Below are 20009 nucleotides of genomic sequence, written 5' to 3'. Positions count from 1 at the left end.
GTAAACAACCGACTAGGTGTCCAAACTCAGGACAGCAACCGTCCCACTGAAAAGCAGAGCTAGACATTTCACCATGGCGGACGTTGGAGAGGTTTTGATGTCAGTTTTGTCCACAATTCGCGTCCCAAAGCCTGGGGACCGTGTCCACAAAGACGAATGCGCCCTGTCATTTTCGTCACCGGTGAGCCTTTTCCTTTTGTGAAGCACTGCCTCCACTAGCCAGAACAAGAGTGTTAGTTTTCCAAATGTGTTCATATCATTTGCTGTACCGTGACAAGAAAGAAATACCAGAGGTTTCCTACTATGAGCTAGATTTTCTTGTGGCTAACTAGCAGGCTAGCTTGATGCTAAGCTAGTAATGCTCTGTAATGGAAAGTTAGCAGCGCTAGCCGTGTAGCTGAGTGTTTTAATTAGCAAAGTAGAAAACAAGTAAACTTTTTTTTAATAGCTACGACTTTGAATCAGCTTTAATTTAATAAAAACTTGTCGCATACTTTAACCACTGTTTTCTTATCTCATTTTGTGCTGGAATTGTAACAAAAGCTGCTAAGTAGTGACGCTTAGCAGGTTGACAGGAGCTAGAGCAACGGATGCTTTGTCATCAAGAGCTACAGATGTGCTCCAGCTTTAATTTTTTGTGTTATGACTTGATGTTATGAATTATTCGTATTTCTCTGACTTTTGGTGCATGTTTTCTCTTTACAGGAGAGTGAAGGAGGCATATACGTGTGCATGAACACTTTTCTGGGTTTTGGCAGTCAGTACGTGGGCAGACATCATGCTCGGACTGGTCAGAGGGCTTACCTGCACATTACCCGGACTAGAAAGGCTAAGGTAGACTTTAATGTGTAATATAATATAAACTGTCTGTCAATTACTCGTTTTCAAATGATAATAAACATTTATTTTGTTCACAGAAGGAGGATGAAAACAACTCTGGCTCAGGACACCCACCTAAGAAAAAGCCCACTAGACTGGCTATCGGTGAGTTTTCCTGAGGGAATGGATGAAAAGTTTGCACAACTTGTCAAAAATCTGTTAGAGATGAGTTGGAGCTAAGACAATTTTCTGAAAGAAAACTGGCACACGGCCACACAAAGTCACAATTTTGGTATTTGTGTCAGTTTATTGTGGTTTGAACATAAAGGAGGAAAAAATGCAAAGTTTCTTCAAGACTCCTGTTGCTTGTGGGTTCTCTTTTCTTTGTTTTTTTTTCTTTCCATTTCTAATTTTGGTCACTTTTCTCCCAGTTGGGAAAGGATCTTTCTTGGTTGCTCTTACAGGCGATGAACCAGAGCTGCAAAATGCTTCTTCACCAAACTTTTTCACATTTGTAGCTCGATATACGTGCACATGGATGTATTTTGCATGCGTTATTGAATTAAACTTCAAATGATTCTATGGCATTTAAATCAAAAGAATGTCAGGAAGAAAAGCTATATCTTTAATGTAGCATATTTCTGGTGTGATTTCATGTTTTCCTGTTGTGTTCCCCCGATGAGTTTTTCTTGATATTTAATTGAACTCTGCTCTTTGTGTTTCTGCTTTTTTTAAAACAATAAAATTCAGTCAATATTGGCACATCACTCTAACATTGGCTTTGTTTCCAGTGAGTTTTGTTAGTGTTGGCCTTTTGCATCACATAAAACACGACATCTGCTGTATGCAGGAATAAGTGTTTTAATATGGTTTTTCTAGACTCATCTGTCACCACTTGTTGAATAGGTAGATATGTTATTAAAAGTTTTAAAAGAACAGCAGTGAGGGTCAGTGGACAACCCAATAGGCGTCTACTTCCTGTCTTCACCAGAACTCAGAACCTGGACTAGAGAGAGAAAACCTCAGAGAATCATGGAGGGACATTTCATGTCTACATCACATGTTGGCATCATTATTGTTTCTAATTTCTTCCAGGGATTGAAGGAGGTTTTGATGTGGAGCAGGAGCTTTACGAGGAGGACGTAAAGGTGGTCATTTTACCTGACAGACAGGAAGTGACCTCAGAGGACCTTGGCACAATGCCGGATGTTGTTAGAGAGCGGGTAACTTTTTATGTTTTTTATTTTTTTATTGTATTAAGAATTACATCCAGCAGCTACAAAGCTCCTCTGATCTTACACATTACAAGTTTCGAGGTTTTATTCTCTTGCAATAGGAGCATTGACTCATTATTCATTAGATATTAATTTTTTGGCTCTAGGCAAAAAAAATAAGAACATTTCAGATTGTACACATGGTGCCAAATGGTTCATTGGGAACTCCTGGACTTTTATCAACTAATACCTCTCCAAAGTTTCTGTTCTTTATTTTAGTTTGTAGAGTAAATAGTCTGAGCCTGTACTCTGGTTTGCAAGAGGTTCTGGATTAAAATTGTAGAATTTAATTTAATTTTCATTTTTATCTGTGTATTATTCATTTACTCTCACTCGATAACTTGAGTGTTACCTTGCATTTTCGTACCAGAGGCGTTTAAACCTTGTAGTTCCAAGTAACTGAGACATTATTCTAACATTTCGTGCTTCCTCTGCTGTGTTTCCAGGTGTCTCTGTCTATGTCGGGTATCATGGCAGCAGACTCTGTGTCTCACACCTTACAAGTTCAACAGTGGGATGGAGAGGTGAGACAGGAGTCGAAGCATGCCGCTAACCTTAAACAGCTGGACAACGGAGTCAAGATCCCTCCCAGGTGGTTTATTAAACTAATCAATGTGTTTTTAAGAAATCTGCTACTTAAGAGAGTTTTTAGATTATTCAAATAAAACCTTGCCTAACACAGTTGCACTTCAACACATTCACACGCTAAAGAACCAAGTGACAGCTAATCGTCTTATACCCTTATGACACAGTTCTGATCTGAGAAAATGTAAACTTAACTAACAGGAAACAGAATATATTTTAATTTATCTTAAAGATTGATCATATTAGCAGCAGCTTTATTATTTAAGATGTTTGAAATCATAAATTAGAAACTAATTCTCACTCATCCTGTGGAGTAAATCTTTTTAATACTTTTCAAGTAGAAAAAAAGAGGTGCAGGTCGGTTCACTTGGTAGATATTGTGCTTAAAAAAACTTTGTCTTCAGAAAATATAGTTGTTGGCAAAAGGGTTGCATCATTACAACAACTTTGGTTGTTAGCAATCTATTGTTTGAGACCGGTTTTGAGTCCAGATTTTCAGAGTAGAATGTTGGATGAGTAGGATTAATTGGATGAATCAAATATTAAAATAATCGTCATCTAATTTAGTAATCGATTGTTAATTGGAGTATATAGACTCAAAAAAAAGACAATTTGCTGAAAGAAGAACTAGTCAGAGCAGTAATTAATAAATGACACTTCATGTCAACAGTCATAAACGTTCATAAAAACTCCCTTCATGTTTATGACAATGTCACGTCAGTTTTATGCACACCTCTACAAACAAAGTGTTACCAAACATTGATATTAATCTTAACTGAATTTTTTATGTTTGTCTTTTTTAAGATTTTATAGTTGGTGTTTAGGTATTGTTAATACCTGTCTTCTAGTAACATCGTTACCTAGTGATGTTTTCAAATTTTCTGTCAACTTTAAACATTTTTAATTCAAAAACACCTAGCGCCTCTACCAGCGGGTTTGTCAGGTTTTCTGGGGAAACTCTGAGGTCCTTATTGCAGGACGTTAGCTGTCTCTGTAATAATAGAGTTCAGAGAACATGGACTCTATGACACTCATGACACTCACTGGGTTTTTTTCCCCCAGTGAGTGTCAGAGCTTTGATATGTGAGGTTTTAATCTTCTTTCCACCTCCACAGTGGCTGGCGGTGTGAGGTGTGTGACCTGCAGGAGAACATCTGGATGAACCTCACAGACGGCAAAGTTCTGTGCGGTCGTAGGTACTTCGACGGCTCCGGGGGGAACAACCACGCCCTCCTCCATTTCCAGGAGACCGGATACCCGCTGGCTGTCAAACTGGGCACAATCACTCCTGATGGTGCTGGTAAGCTGAGGACACAATCATGAGCTGTCAGTAGTAAAGGTTATAGATTTATCTGTATTCTGGAGGCGCTGTTGCTTTGTAAGTTTATAAATGTATAAACCAGCGTAGGAATAATAATAATAATAATAATTCTTCTAGAGATATATTTTCATTAATCTGCTTTCTGTAGGTCACCCTCTGTTTTCCAGTGACTCGTATCTAACAGACCTGTTTTAAATTTGCTTGAGTGTTCAGGCCTCTACATTATCATCTATAATAATAACTTGTAGAACAGGTGGAGATACTTGTTTCTTCTTTGAATATGTTGTTGTTAAAATTATTTTTAGATTCTGATGCATCCTTTGCTGCAAATGATCAAACATTCACTAAAGGAAAGCTATAATATAGCACTCTAGGCAATAAAATTAATTATTTATTTGCATTTTTTTATGCATTTATAATATTGTATTAAAGACTTGTTTCATGATATTGTATAAAAAATGGGCAGAAAGTGCCCATTTAAAACAAATCTTATCAATTAATTACCAGAATAATTGATGACTAAAATAATTTAGTTGTGGAAAATATAATTTCTGTCCCCTGACCTCCACTAAGTAACTGGGTTCCCTTCGATCTTTTTTTTTTGCTCTATTTCCAAATGTCACTGATTCTGAAAATGGATTTAGTCATGGATAAACTCTATTGATCAGTTCTGTCAGCATTTCAGCTCTTGTTTAGCCTCTGTCTGTATGTCATCGTTCTCAGTTATCATCCCTGTTCCGTTTGTCCAGATGTGTATTCATACGATGAAGACGACATGGTGCTGGACTCCAAGTTACCGGAGCATCTAGCTCACTTCGGCATCAACATGATGACCATGGAGAAGGTACGCTTGTAACAGTCGACTCCAGAAGATCGAGTTGTACGACCAACAGATCTTCTAATTCTTATGTCTTATTTCAGTTAAGCCAAAACTGTACAAAAATATATACATTTTTCATTTAAGAAATAAAAAAACACCTTTGTAAATATGTTCTACTCAGAACTGTGGCATAGTTCAAATTCTGTAAGAAAAAATAAAATTACTATTAAGCAACTTTTGGTATCATTTATTAATTGATTAATCCAAAACAATAATCAATAAATTAGCCCTACACTGTACTGATAAGTCAAGCAGAAAGGACTGAACTTTTCACATGTGGATGTTAAAGTATTTCTTTAGCTGCAGATTCATCCGATACTACAAATGATCAAACGTTTGGTAAAGGAATGTTACGTTGTTGCATTTTAGGCAATAAAATGTTTATTTTATTTTTTTAAAAAAGGAAGTGAATTGTTTATTTGCATCTTTTAATTTATTTCTAATATTGTAAAAAAAAAAAAGGCATAAGTGGGTTAAATAAAAAATTTGCACAATATGCTGATTTTGTTTTTTATCCGATTACTCGATTAATCAGAATAATTGATTACTAAAATAATCGTTAGTTGTAGCCCTAAACTGAAATGTAGCCGTTCTAGTCAGATTATAGATTATTTTATCTGGAATACGAAATCAACTATATTTTGTCCATATTGATGATTTTTTAAAATTTTATTATATTGAGTGTCCAAAATTGTGCACACTCAACATGTTGCACATTTTTGGTCTCCACAATGTACTTGCACACTCAAAAAATAAAAACAGAAGTTTGTGTTGCTCTCAAGTCTGACAGGCATGTAGTAGTATCTTGTTTGGGCATTACACATTAAATTTATGCATGTTTCATATCACATTTGTCTAATAGTAGAAGCATATAATCTATTAAAGCAGCAACATATCTTCATTTGGCTTTTTTTTCTCGACACCTGTATGTTTTGTGAATCCCTGCTGCTTTTAATTTCTTTGCCAGCTGCTTCTCCAATGCAAACCACAGATTGCACTAAAGTCGACGGCTCAGATTTCCATACCTCTCACTGCGTGCTGTAATGTTGTTTTTATGATATATTTATGCATTTGCCTAATGATGCTGCACAGACAGGCTGCAGGAGAAGTGTTGTAGCTCTTAGTGTTGAGATTTAAAAAGTTCTTGGTTCACACTTTGTTACCTTCGTACAGCCGGATTCACCCAGTGTTGGTTTTCACCTCTGAACTCTGTCTTTTCAGACTGAGCGGACAATGACCGAGTTGGAAATTGCTGTAAACCAGCGAGTGGGGGAGTGGGAGGTCATCCAGGAGTCGGGGACGACCCTGAAGCCCCTGTTTGGACCCGGTGTGACGGGTATGAAGAACCTGGGAAACAGCTGCTACCTCAACTCCGTCATGCAAGTGCTCTTCACCGTCCCAGACTTCCAGAGCACGTCAGTAATGCCATCTTTTTTTTTTTTCTGCTTTTATAATCTCAGTTAACCAGTCTTTCTAAATACTCAATGGTTTTGTAGACTGACATGAAATTATCACTTTAATGAAACTATAAGGATCAAGTAATTCAGCCTGGCTTATATTGTTTTAAACTAATCAAGATGCTATTTATTTATTTATTCTTTTATATTTATTCCTTACAGATACGTTTCAAACATTGACAAGATCATTGATGAAGCACCAAGTGACCCAACCCAGGACTTCAAAACTCAAGTGTGAGTATTTTCAAAACTGACTCTGATATCTCCATAAATTATCTAAAATCTTAGACACAATACTACTTTTCCAGAATCTACAATCTGTGTATCAGATACATGTTTTCATAGACTTTGAAATCAACTAAACAGAAACGTAATAGCTTTGGTGTGGATAGTTCACTTTAAAACAATCCGTTTTTGTTTTTCTGCAAAGTTATTATTCTCACCTTTGAAATTCTCCTTTAGGATTAGGATTGGGTAATACTAAGAAGTCAATAATAACATTTTTATTGTTTGGGTCATGATTCTATTTCTATTAGATTCAATATTGATTTAAATACTTAAAAATTTAATTGATTTTATTTAAATGGGACAGTGTATATTAATGAATGTACAATATTGTCATAAATACACACAATTTAGCAAGATGCTAATTTCCATCTTCAGTCTGGTAAAACAATCAAAAATAAATTAATTCAATCGATTCACAGGGTTTCCCAAATATTGAATCTGGAAAAAAATTATTGCAATAGATTAATGAATCAATATTGCTATTTAGGATCACAAACTTCAGGTTGAAAAGTCCAGAAATGCGTCACTGCTACTGTATTTGTTGCTGTTGAAAAAGATATTTAAAGTCACAGTGGGGTTTTTATTCTGGTTAAATAAAGTAAAACAAGCCTTTCTGAATCTCCTTTATGACACATTTTGGATGCACTGATGTCTGTTTTGTTTGTTTTTTCAGAGCCAAGCTCGGTTACGGCCTGTTGTCGGGAGAATACTCCAAACCTGCTCCAGATCCCGGAGATGAAATTGGTGCATCTGAACCCAGAGTGAGAAGACATAGTCTTACAATGCTCATTTTGGGAATTATACATAAACATATTTAACATCTAAAGCAATTTAAATTCTGTTTGTGTTTTTCCTGCAGGGCGACCAGGTTGGGATAGCACCGCGGATGTTTAAAGCACTTGTTGGGCGGGGGCACCCAGAGTTTTCTACTAATCGACAACAGGATGCTCAGGAGTTTTTATTGCACTTCATTAACATGGTGGAGGTAAAGCTGCTCTCTCAGTTTTCCTCCCAGAGTGTGCATTCACACCATCCCTGTCTAGACTGTTTTGACCCAACTTTAGTTTGACCGTCAGGTGTGTAAACACCCGTTAGTCCTCAGCTTCCTTATTAAATTAACCCACCTTTTCTTTCATAGAGGAACTGTCGCTCTGGGCCCAACCCATCTGAAGCCTTTAGGTTTCTGGTGGAGGAGAAGATAGTTTGTCAGCAGTCACAAAAAGCCAAGTACACACAGCGGGTAGATTACATAGTACAGCTGCCCGTTCCCATGGACCAGGCTGCTAACACAGGTGAGGTGCTGATAGACCTCCATGTTGTTCTTTATCTTTAGTTTTAAATACATTCATCACATCCATATGTAGAGTCAGATGTTCAAATTAGGAGTACAAACAATTAATCTACTTATGATTAACTGTCCATTAATGGTTCATTAGATTAAAATTATTTCCAGTCAATTAACTAATATCGTCCGGTTAGAGCTGCTTGTAGTGCTGTAGTTTGGCCGCCGTGCAGCAGAGGGCGCCGCGGCTCTTACTTAAGCGGAGCCGTTGATACAGGAGTCAAGATGGCGGCGGGGCTTTACAGAAAGGTAAAGAGAAACGGTCCAAAGTCCGGTCTTCGTTACAAGATGCAATTTATGAGGTTCTATTTTGAAATGTAAGCACCCGACAAGATTTTTGAGTTAAGTTTAACCTTAATAGCGCTCATCCAGCAGAGACAACTTCTCATTTAAAATTTACTGACGGACTACGATGGCGAGGATGTGATGTCAGAAAAGCGAGAGCATAAAGCAAAAAACCTGTAACATGTCAGTAAGCGAGGTTGATTGTGGGTTCTGTAGTGAGTTAATTCACTTATTGGAACAAAGTTTCAACTTCAAAAGCAACCACAGACGTTAATTTGGTATGAATATCTTTCTGTTTGTGAGGGATAAAGTGTTTCACACGTTCTTCTAATCTTTTATTTGTCTATTCAGCAACTCAAGAGGTTCCTGTTATATTTTATAAATATGTCAAATATGTCTATTAATGTTAGAAAATCACAATTTTCAATTAACTTTAAATTAACTCATTAATTGATATGTAACTTGCATAATGATACATCCAGTCCTTTATCTTATAAAGTTAACTTAGAAACTTTATTTATGTTTTAATTTTTTTTTCTTGTTTGTTTTTCCTCTGGTTTCCAGAGGAGCTTAAGGAGGCAGAGCGCCGCCGTGAGGAGGGGGACTCATCAGCACCGACAGTGCGAGCACAAATCCCCTTCTCGGCTTGTATGGCGGCGCTCAGCGAACCAGAGATGCTCACAGACTTCTGGAGCTCAGCTGTGCAAGCAAAAACCTCTGCTACCAAGTAGGAAACTAAACAGCCTGCACAAAACTCAACTCAGATGAACTAGAAGAACTTATCTGTGTCATCTCATTTGTCAGAACAACTCGGTTTGCCTCTTTCCCCGATCACCTGGTTATACAGATTAAGAAGTTCACCTTTGGCCTTGACTGGGTGCCTAAGAAACTGGGTGAGCAAAGACACTGTTTGCTGTTTGTGTGAAACTGAGTAAGTCCTCATCTTTAATGAAGAACGAACATTTTGATTAGTTTGGAAAGTTTCAGACAAACAAAAAGTCTCAATATAAAGTTTGGTGAATGCTTAACTTTTCTGAGCAACTCCTACTTGTTCCAGTTTCGTTCTCTTCAGCAGTATTTACTGATTGGAAATGGATGTTGTGCGATTATTTTTGCAGTCACAACATCCTTAAAGTTTGATTACGCTTTCTGCCCTCAGTGCTTACAGGAAATGCAGAGTTTAGGGACTCTGACACTGGAAAAACAGCGTCATAGGAACATGATCATGTAGATGAATCAGACATCAGTTCTGGTAAAATATTCATAGATCCTTAATTTGATACGATTATGTAACTTCTGGTTTTTAAGATGAAAATCTGAAGGGGATTTTCAGTCTTGTAATTTATTTGGTAGCATTTTATTCTTTTCTCTTACTAGCTTTCATTTAACATATCTTCATGGTTCCTTTATGCGCACCATTAAAAAATAGTCTATATTATAATAATCTATATTTGTGGTAGAAATGAAGTGAATTTCTCTGGACAGATGTGAGCATCGACGTTCCGGACACCCTGGACCTGAGCGGCCTGCGTGCGACCGGCCAGCAGCCGGGGGAGGAGCTTCTACCTGAGGTGGCCCCGCCCCCACTCATGACCCCAGATGTGGAGGTCAAAGGTATCCTGGGTTCGCATGGCAACGAGGACGACGACTCGCTCTACTCCCCGCTGCTGTGTCAGTCTGTCTGTCATTTCTGCTCCTTTTCTTCTTCTCCTGCCACTTTTTTGTCCTCACTTGTTTTCCTTATTTTCCTTTTTCTTCCTTTTCTGTTCTCATGAGTCCGTCCATTGCCTTTTTAGTTCACAATTTTTAAATAATTTTTTTTAAAAAGGAAATGTCTTTGTTTTGTTTTGTATTTTTTTTACCTGTTTTTAATTTTATTTGTATGTCATTTTTCTTTTACTAAGTAACTTGAACTTCAAAAACAGAAAATCTTACCAAGTATTTTTTTTGTCTAGTTTCTAGTGCAAATATCTTATTATACTTGGAATAAGACTAAACTAACTTACAGGTAAATTATCAGCAAAATGTTTCTTTTACGTAAATATTTCCACAATATTGAAAAATTACTCCTAAAAAATGTCTTGTAAAGTTTTATTTCCTTGGCACCTTTAAAAGATAAAATCACAAAGTGCTTCACAAAGCATACAGGAAAATCGCATAAAAAATGACAAAATAACATTTTATGTAAATTTTTTATTAATTCATATAAAGGAATTACATTTTTAAAACAAGCTGCTATCCTGCTGAAAACCTGCGTTCAAGTTTATTAGTATATTTTCACTAGAAATTAGGCTATAAAAATTGGTAAGATTCAGTTTTTTAGTTCAGAAAAATAGAAACTAGATAATCATAAAATAATTCAACTGTTTCCTGTCAACTTTATCCCAGCTCCAGTCCTCGATGACTCCACTGTGTCCCAGTTATGTGAAATGGGATTTCCACTGGAAGCCTGCAGGAAAGCAGTCTACTACACTGGGAATACTGGAATTGATGCTGCCATGAACTGGATCATGAGCCACATGGACGATCCTGGTGTGTAGAAACTGGGAATTTTCCAGGCAGCGTTCCAAGTGGGCTCTTTATCCAATCTGTTCGTGTTTCTGTCTCCTGCTTGTCTGCAGACTTTTCGGCTCCGCTTGTGTTGCCAGGCAGTAGTTCTGGACCTGGAACCACTCCCACAGAAAGCCTCTCTGAGGAACATCTGGCAACGATCGTCTCCATGGGCTTCAGTCGAGATCAGGCAACCAAAGCGCTCAGAGCAACGGTTAGTATCACAACGTCCGTTTAGAAGAGGAAATTGGCAACTTGTTTATATTTGGAAAATCTGTCTGATTATGCTGGCATGTTTTCCCAGTTTTATTATGGAAAACTTGATCTAACAACTTTCAATTTCACTTTCTTGGGATGATGATGTTCTCCTGAGAAACAGCTCCAGGCTTTCTGGATGTATTTTGTTTTTATTTTGACTTTTTTAATCAGTAATAAAAGTATTACTGATTAAACTTTAAAAATGATGTAGCTTTATGTTATTAAAGCTAAAGTTTAATGATCAGTAACACTTTTATAACATTTTTGTCAGATCATGATTTCTTGGTTAATGTCAAGTTGTCATAACAAAGACATTTTGAATAATGTCAACTTTGTATTAAAAGTGTCACAATTTACTGAATGACACTTTATGACAACAGTCACAAATATTCATGAAGACTTACTCATGTTTATGACGGTGTCATGACAGTCTTATACACAACCCGTCAAATAAAGTGTTACCCATAACCGTAACATTTTGCTTAAAAGTTAAGTGGCAAAAACTTTAAGAATCTGATGAGGAAGTGATTCATTGATCGTTTGCTAAGGCAAAGTCACTGAGGGTGACTCTGAAGAAGCCATTTTCAAGTAAGACAAAATGCTGAGAAAAACGAAAAGAGAGAACTTGGCCAGAAATGTGTGGTGAAGGACGAGTTATGTCGATTTTAAAGCATGAAGAATGATGGAAGGTCTGCAGTTTACTGTGAAAAACCAAGGAGGATCCATCAGGGTTTTATATTTACGTTTCAGTCATTGGTCTGCAGATCCATAATGCAGTTTTTCTGTTCTAGAAAAATATCTTCATATTTACATTCAAGATACTCAATAAAAGCTTGTCTTTTTAGTTGATTTGATCAATTTTGTAATAAGTTGCATTGATCTCTGTGATAGAGTAATGTGCTGGAGCGTGCGGTGGACTGGATCTTCTCTCACCTAGACGACCTAGACTCCATGGAGGTGTCCGAAGCCGGGCGCTCGGCTGCAGAGAGCGAGGGTGGGAGGGATCCTCCACCTGGACCTCGCGTCAGAGACGGACCAGGAAGTGAGTAAATGAGACTGGCGGTCAGAATTACCTGTAGAAGAAAAGTTACAGGTTAGCTTTGTTTATTTAATGATGAATCATAAAGGTTTTCCTCCTTTTTAGAGTACGAGTTGTTTGCATTCATCAGTCACATGGGGACGAGCACGATGTGTGGACACTATGTCTGCCACATCAAGAAGGACCAACAGTAAGTTTATGTCTAAATATTACTAACTTTCAAAGGTTCTTTAATAAAACTAAGTTTAAGTGTCAGGTTGTAATAAACCCGTTTGGTGGAGACCAGTGACTAAATGAAATCTTTATTTAGAACAGAAAAAAATAAAATAATTCAGAAGAAAACAAAAAATATAATAACATAAAAAAAACACACACCTTTTATCGCCAGTTTGGTGGATGTAGGCTTAGGAAAGGCTTTATCTGCTCAACTTCTAACTATGAGCTCAGTAAGGTTGGTGGCTTTAACTGACTCGCTTGCTCTATGGTTACCTAGCAACTCATTAATTCTGTGGTTACCTAGCAACAGCTAGTTGAGTAAGTTGCCAACAGTTTCACTGCTTAAAAAAACCCCAAAAAAACAATGATGTGGAGTGACAACTGTTTTAAAACAGGATAGTTCACCCCATCAGTCTGGCAATATTTAAAACAAAAAAATCAATCAATTATCTTTCTACTGATATGAAAAACATCAAAACTACACACTTCTCGTATTTAATTTTAAGTTTTATTTTTTTAATAAAATAAACTACTTCTTTATATTCAAATAGTTTGAGAAGCTGAGCTTGTTCTGTAAATATTTAATTTCCTCAGAGTAAACAGTCCTGGTAAAGCTTGAGATCATGTAAATTTTAAGTTTGCACAGTAGATGGCATCATAGTTCACGTAAAAAATGAGTCCTCACAGAGATTCTTCCTCAAGATTTAAATATATATATTTATTTTTCATTCGCCTCCACTGTTTCCATTTGCGATTTTACGTACTTTGAACAGCCTCAGCTGGTATTTTACTTTCCAAAATGATTCACTGAGTGATTAAACAGATTGTTGTATGACTCTGTATGTATTTATTTTTCCACAGATGGGTCATCTTTAACGATCAGAAGGTTTGTGCTTCAGAGAAACCTCCCAAAGACCTGGGCTACCTTTACTTCTACCGCAGAGTGGCCGACTGAGGCGGACCAGCGTTTCACTCCAGGAGAATACGACGCCAACAAAACCCACAACAGCAAGCTCTTAAAAACGCTCTGGCACGCTTCACAACTGACAAACATGTAAATAAATAAGTCCCTCAGATTGCTTATAAACACACTTTAATAAATTGGTGCAAATGTACAGATAAGTATTGTTGGGAGTGGGATGGGGGAGTTGCTGTCTGTCTGTAGCCACTGATAACAAACCGCAGGCCTGATGGAGGATAAACTCACCAGAGCAACTCTGAGTCAAAGCCAGAGCTAATCGAGACTAGTTAAAGCGCAGCATTCGGGTTTTACCCAGACAAAATATCCACCGCGTTCGGAAAACTTGAACAAACGCCCCAAACATGCGCCCGACTCGGACGCTGTGCTCATGATTGATATGTTTACGCAAGTGCTCATCTGTCCCGACTATTGATTTCCACTGCCATCAGTAGTCACTGCCTGTATTCACTGACATGTGACGCTTTCAGGCCTTTGTTTCTTGTTTGACTGGAACATTGCACCACTTTAGTTAGACTCAACCTCCTCTACCTGTTTAAGTGCAAAAAACACTCATAATAAAAAAAAACAAAAAACGGTAAAACCGATAAATCAACATGTTTTTCATAAGCGTCCGGTGAGGGTGATACTTGGGTGACTTGTGTTTTATTTTGAAAACAAATGCTTTGTTACTTCTGCTGTGAAAAATAAAGATTTCTCTCTGTCAACCTTGCTCTTCCGTGTCTGTCAGCTCATTTCTTGGATTTCATCTTTTCTGACTTCCCATTTATGAGCAAATGAAAGTAGGAACTGAATACTCTGGCTAAATAAGACATTTAATCGTTCTATTTGCATTTTTAAGTTCCTGGAGTTCTGTGAGAACAGCTTACAGAACGCCAGGCCTCGATTGTGAGAAAACTCACAGGCGTCAGCAGCAAACCCACTGAGAGCTGGGGTTTAGATTGGCCTACAACTTTCCAAGTGCTGCTTTCTCTTCAGATCTCTTCCGCCTTCTACACTTTCTGCATCCTTGCACACTTGCTTTGATGAACTGAACTAGTGAGAGGATAAGAGGTTTTTACCCTCAATAACGGCATGAAAAACAAAACAACTGACTTAAGGTAAGATCTAAACGTAAATAGTTTGATTTATTTGTTTTGCAAATTTTGAGTATTTTTGGTGTTTCTCAATACATTTTTATTCGGTTTTGGAGTTTAAACAGAAAGACGACTAAACTTGAATGTTTTACGTTCAGATACTCCATTTTTCTTTCCGGCTCCAATTACCAGTCAGTTTATTTTTGCTTGATAATTGTAGCAAATAATCATTTATCGATTGTTTTCAGCCTTCACTGATCAGATTATAATTGTATGCAGAGTAACTAATATAAGATTCATATTTTTGCTGCTTTAATGTAGCACAAAGTACGTCTGCAGACTGAAAACCCACTCTGAAACCTTTCCGATTGTATAATTACATTTAAGAACTTAAATTACTGCTTCGATAAACTGTTTTTAAGATCATTTTTAATTTATACATAGTTTGTTCAGCAAAATAATTTAAAACTTGTTTTCGATTGAGGATTTGACTGTTTCCGCACCGGAAGCATCCTTAAGATGCGCCACAGTTGCAGCAATTTTAAAAGAGTAAATCCTCTATGCGTTTTATATTTTACGATTATTTCTACATTGTAAGTCAAACCAGCATAAGTTACATGTTTAATGAAAAAGAAGAGAGAACGGCAGGAAGTAGAGAGGAGCTTGGTGGTTAGGGATCACATGGTTGGTAAGGTGCTCTGAAACAGTAGCTGTGTGTTGGTAAAATGGAAAAAAAGTTTGCTTTCACTCTGATCTGCTGCATTCATGTTTCTGTTTTATGCTTTCACCTTTAGAATGAAGACAATCATCTTGTTTGGTTTGGGTGAGTTGGTTTGCCTCTGAAAATATATTCATACAGTAAGCTACAAAGCTCAATCAAGGCTTAATAAACTTTTTTTTCTTCAGTGCTGGGAGCGCTTTCTGCTGCAGACAAAGTTTATATCACAGACGTTGGGGGCAAAGTCACCCTACAGTGTGGCGTCAGCAGCTTCAAACACATGGTGGAGTGGAATCGTGATGATACACGAATAATCAGAGTCCAAAGAAATGGTTTATCTAGCAAAGGTTCCTACAAAATTAATTCTAGCAAAGTTCTTGTGTTTTTATGACATTAATAAAGATATAATCATGAAGTATATCTGTTTTCTGTGTTAGGAGAAACTCCATTTAAAGACAGGACAAAGTCATTAAAAGACACAGACATAGAAATCTCCAAAATACAGGAAAGCGATTCTGGAACGTTTACTTGTGTTGCAGATGGTTCACGTAATGAACACCTTCTGATCGTAGTTTCAGGTGAGTAACAGATCCAGGACAAAATAAAACTACAGTCAATTAAAAACCAGCACACAAGGTTATGATTACACTGATATATTGAAACCGTAATTATTAAGAATGAATGGAACAGCAAAGGATGAACAAAGTGGGAATATTTAACATGTTTTTCTTTTTAAAACTGTATAAGTTAGTTGTATGGGAAACAAAGGCTGCGTTAATTACAATACTCCACTGTTATGAACTGAAAGTTCCATCAGAAAACGATTTAAGAATAAGAGCAGAAGCCAAACAAAGGTTCAGCTATATGTTTTTTAAACCTGTTAAAAGTTTGCACTGCTTTTCCATGGCCTACAAAGTAAACTGTGTAAACAATAGTCCAGTATCTTGTTTTTACACATTTGGATTTCCCATTGTGCTTGAACATCTCATCGTCTTGGCTTCTGGTTTATAACAGTTTATTTTTACTTAACTAGGAAATAAATGACACCCAAATGTTTTCGAAGTAACAATAAATGCAGTCAAATTGTTGCCAGTGGTTCAGCTACCTTTAACTTTTATCCCTAGATGGTCAGATAATTATTAAGGACAGGAAAAGTTTTTTTAAAAAATACATCTTGATAAAACTACTGTATAATACAGTTAATTTTACACCTCTCATCCCAATTAACACACTATATACAATGGGGCTGCGTTATAAGCATAGAAAGGCCTTTTCTTTTCACAATTTTGCTCAATTTCTGTTTAGATGTCTTAAAATGTTTGTGTTTTTTTTAGATGCATCAACATTTGTGGCCAGAATACACAGCAGCTTTAACATGAGTTCTGCATCTTTTAAGATTCTCACTTTGTCTTCTTTCTGTTTCTCATCCCTACTAGTCTCTGTTGTTCCCTCTGGTACTCTGAAGGTTGGCGCTGACGCTACTCTGGAGTGTAAAACAAATCCTGGAGTGTCACTTCAACCCAAACCTAATGTCGAGTGGCAGAAACCCGATGGTTCAGTTGAGACCAAACCCAAAGTTGAGCTCAAACATGTTGCGTCATCAGATAAAGGGACTTGGACGTGTCTAGTGTCCCATGAAGGGGAGACATTTACTAAAAGTGTAACCATCAATGTAGAAGGTAGGATGTTTTCACTAAAATATAAGACTACTCTGAAAAAACTGCTGTGTTCAGAAGTATAAAATGTTTTTTTGTTTGTTTTTTCAGAACATGTTGAGACAACAACTCCTCCTACAATAGTTGAAAATTCAAAATCCTCAAATTTAGGAAATGGGGAGAACTCCACTGGTTAGGACTGAATGTATCACTTATTCAACCATTTCCTGTTTTTGAGTTTCTCTCATTTTAATCCGGTCTGATGTTTTTGCTCAACCAGGTGGCGTCAGAGGATTTGGGCACCCAATAATGCTGCTGGGCCTGGTTTGGTGGATTTGGGTTGCAATCGGAGCTGGAGGCCTGGTAGTGATCATCCTGATCATCGTCATCATTGTCGTGCACAAGAGGAACAGAAGGAAGAAGGTACATGTGGAAAGTCAGGATACTTTTTTTGCTTCCTGTTGTAGGTGGGTAGGAGGCCCAAAAATTATATTGAAGAGTAGCATAACTTCAACATATTTTTACTCAAGTAAAAGTAAAATGTAATCTTCCAAGAAGTTACTCGAGGAAAAAAGTATTTGCTAAAAAAAAAGTCTACTCATGTACTGAATGACTGACCAAAACGTCAATCATTTAATAATAATCACAACATATCAAAATTGATTTTTAAAATTGATTTGGAAATTATTTTCCAAATCAACGTCTTTCAATATGAAACTTTAATAAAAAATGCAAGTGTGTGTCTGGTGAATATTTGCTTAAAACATGTTTGTTCTTCATTCGGTTATTCACAGTAAGTTGAATATCCAAAAATGTTATTCAACTACAAGTAGCTCTACTTCATAATAAAATTATTCAAGTAAAAGTAAAAGGTTGCCATCCAAGTAAGAGGAAAAAGTATTTGGTAAAAAGGTAATTCATAAACTGAGTAATTGATCAAAACATCAATCACTCAATATTAATAAATGACATGATCAGATGGAAGAAAATATAGTTATTCAATAAAAATCGGTATTTTAAAGATCAAAATGAAAATTATTCACATAAATGGCATAATGGTAAAATGACAATCAGGCAAATCAATTTATTTCAATATGAAACTAATAAAAATTGCAGGTTTGTGTTTGAATTTTTGTTTAAAACAAGCCCTGTGAGGTTAGTCACACTGTCCAGAAATTTTACTCGAGTAAGAGAAGCGATACTTCATAATAAAGTTAAAAAGTAAAAAGTAAAAAGTACAGTGTAGCAAAAATACTCTTAAAAGTATTTTGTTTTTCCAAAAAGTTACAAATGTAAATGTAACTAGTAACTACTGAACTCTGCTTTCTTTTATTTACAGAAGAAATTTCTGAGGATGCAGAAAGCCCAACTGTCTCAGAAACCAAAGAAGTACTGCCAGTGTGTGCGGTAAACGCTCCCAGCTCACTCCTATCTGTTAAAACATCCCTTTACCCCGTCCCCATTCATCTCCTTCTGCTTTTCTAATAGACTCTGCTCATTTTGTACAAAATGACCTTCGCTTTTCTCTGCTCCTTTTAGTGAGCTCTTCATTATTTTTGCCGTAATTAGTGTGAAAACTTCTCTTTACTCTCTTTATCACAGCCAAACAGCTGCAGCAAAGCCGCGGCAAGGACGCCGGCGAGAGAAGCCGTCAGCCCTGCCGCTTCAACCTCTGCTGCAGAAGTGACATGAAAGAGGGAGGAAGGAGAGATAAAGAGATGGAGATAAAGAGAAGGAGTGAACAGCAGAGGGTGAATGTGGCATGAATGTAAATGAGCGTCTGAATGAAAGTATAATCAAATGTAACGATGTCAGCACTTTGAGCTTTTTCAGCAAATACTGTATAGGAGGTGGTCATTGTAATTTTAGCTTTAACGGGGTTTTTTTTTAATGCTCTTAGTGTAGCTCGACATGCTAGTGATAGCCACCATGCTAACGTTAGCATCTTAGCTAAAATGAGCAAATTTGAGCTCATTTTGATATAAAAGAACAAGCTAATTGTTTTAAAGCTGCAGTATTCAAATTTTATTTTAAAAAAAGAAGTTTTACTTGCTAAGACTACAACCATGTTGTAACGAGATGAAATAATCGTTGAAAAGATCGATATTCTCCACCTCCTCCCTGGACTAATATTGCCATCTGAAGGAATGCACCACTCCTGACCAACAATAACCGATCAGAGCCAGGAGGCGGGTCTCAGCGATGTCAATCATTCTCATGTACTCAATGTGCTAAAGGGGGAGAAACAACTTTACGTTACAGGAAAACCGTTTATACGTCGTCATCAGTGGCTATGCTAACTAGTCTCGCATTCACAACAGGCTTTGCTAGCTGCAGTACAGCAGAAAGCAAGGGGAGGTGAATAATGTCACATGGAGGATGATTGACAGCACTAAGACCCGCCTCCTGGCTCTGATTGGTTGTTTCTAGATATCAGTAGGAGGAAGCAAAAGAGTTTGTTTTTTTTCATAGATTTCCAGTCTTAGATTATACTGTCACAACAATGTGACAGTTTCAACAAATATGTTAAAAAATATATTTTTTATGAGTTACATACTGCTGCTGGAAAGTTGAGACTTTTTTCCAACCTTAACCTTTTTTGTTTCTGTTTCCTCCAACTTAAGAAGTTGCAAGATAAACCTGTGAACATTTCTTTATTAGTGCTTCAAGGTAACATATTTTATCATTTGATATGTGCTTGTTCATTTGTAAACTTATTGCCCTTTCTCATTGCTGGTTGTAAATAAAGATATTGAAGATTTGCTTCAAACAGTTTTTTTTAACTTTAATTTCCAATCAATAAATCAGATGGGATACCCAGATGACTCATTATTTCTGGATGCCTCCACCAGTCTGATAGAAATCACAATACCACACATCAGTAAACATGACACGGCCCGTTGATTGCCACACTGTTTTGTCCAGCTCCCCAGTGTGGTCATGCATAAAGTTATATTGCAGTGTAATCAATGGGAAAACGTCTACATGTAATCATATACTGAAGGGATATTTAATTCAGGCAAAGTAAATGAGAAATCATTGCTTCATGAGCTCTTTCATTGTAACTTCAAACAATATTGTTACACTTTGTTTGAGACGCAGTAAACTGGGCCTGTACTGGTTCCAAAGCTCTGAAATTCCCACAACTGGTGCACTAAGATGCAGGTGTTGACCCCAGTGCAGCTCTACATGCAATAAAACACCTGTTAAACACACACACACACACACACACCAACAGCAGTGACATATATACTAAAGAGTAAAAAG

The 20009-nt window shown here is 36.9% G+C and overlaps 2 protein-coding genes and 1 long non-coding RNA gene across 5 annotated transcripts in view; 2 read left to right on the top strand and 1 right to left on the bottom strand.

Moving 5' to 3' along the window:
• The first annotated feature begins 44 nt into the window (after positions 1 to 44).
• On the top strand, positions 45 to 14005 carry usp5 (ubiquitin specific peptidase 5 (isopeptidase T)). Of its 2 annotated transcripts, none has more exons than XM_032559484.1 (20): positions 45 to 181; positions 706 to 834; positions 918 to 984; positions 1915 to 2042; positions 2540 to 2685; positions 3794 to 3978; positions 4749 to 4843; positions 6101 to 6294; positions 6499 to 6570; positions 7298 to 7385; positions 7484 to 7609; positions 7763 to 7916; positions 8816 to 8978; positions 9056 to 9144; positions 9737 to 9865; positions 10640 to 10783; positions 10873 to 11015; positions 11951 to 12101; positions 12204 to 12288; positions 13176 to 14005. In XM_032559484.1, the coding sequence occupies exons 1-20, from the start codon at positions 74 to 76 to the stop codon at positions 13267 to 13269; spliced, it is 2490 nt and encodes an 829-aa protein (XP_032415375.1). In that variant the 5' UTR covers positions 45 to 73; the 3' UTR covers positions 13270 to 14005. The 2 variants fall into 2 exon arrangements, with proteins under 2 accessions (XP_032415375.1, XP_032415374.1); XM_032559483.1 differs by having other exon boundaries at positions 9737 to 9922.
• The window catches only part of LOC116717852 (uncharacterized), a 31340-nt gene continuing 23356 nt past the window's right edge, over positions 12026 to 20009 (bottom strand). Inside the window, exon 4 of one of the 2 annotated variants that reach the window (XR_004338821.1) lies at positions 12026 to 12132. This is a non-coding gene — a long non-coding RNA (uncharacterized LOC116717852). The remainder of the gene's footprint in view (positions 12133 to 20009) is intronic. The other variant, XR_004338822.1, reaches the window with a different exon arrangement.
• LOC116717850 (T-cell surface glycoprotein CD4-like) lies at positions 14263 to 19504 on the top strand. Its single transcript, XM_032559493.1, has 9 exons — positions 14263 to 14393; positions 15164 to 15192; positions 15276 to 15434; positions 15525 to 15665; positions 16524 to 16766; positions 16854 to 16934; positions 17023 to 17165; positions 18082 to 18149; positions 18345 to 19504. Exons 1-9 carry the CDS (start codon positions 14368 to 14370, stop codon positions 18427 to 18429), a joined length of 975 nt encoding a protein of 324 aa, XP_032415384.1. The 5' UTR covers positions 14263 to 14367; the 3' UTR covers positions 18430 to 19504.

Source organism: Xiphophorus hellerii, chromosome 3 (genome assembly GCF_003331165.1).
Source record: "Xiphophorus hellerii strain 12219 chromosome 3, Xiphophorus_hellerii-4.1, whole genome shotgun sequence".
NCBI classification, from domain to species: Eukaryota; Metazoa; Chordata; class Actinopteri; order Cyprinodontiformes; family Poeciliidae; genus Xiphophorus; species Xiphophorus hellerii.
The sequence above is the reverse complement of the archived record's forward strand: the minus strand, read 5'-3'. Positions and strand labels throughout refer to the sequence as shown.

Bases quoted from the DNA above. Each gene is read 5' to 3' on its own strand.
- usp5 (XM_032559483.1), top strand. From the start codon at position 74: ATGGCGGACGTTGGAGAGGTTTTGATGTCAGTTTTGTCCACAATTCGC. The intron at 6,295-6,498 runs GTCAGTAATGCC...TATTCCTTACAG, and splicing joins GTCCCAGACTTCCAGAGCAC to ATACGTTTCAAACATTGACA. The intron at 8,979-9,055 runs GTAGGAAACTAA...CTCATTTGTCAG, and splicing joins GCAAAAACCTCTGCTACCAA to AACAACTCGGTTTGCCTCTT.
- LOC116717850 (XM_032559493.1), top strand. From the start codon at position 14,368: ATGAAAAACAAAACAACTGACTTAAG. The intron at 15,435-15,524 runs GTTCCTACAAAA...TTTCTGTGTTAG, and splicing joins AAATGGTTTATCTAGCAAAG to GAGAAACTCCATTTAAAGAC. The intron at 16,935-17,022 runs GTTAGGACTGAA...TTGCTCAACCAG, and splicing joins AAATGGGGAGAACTCCACTG to GTGGCGTCAGAGGATTTGGG.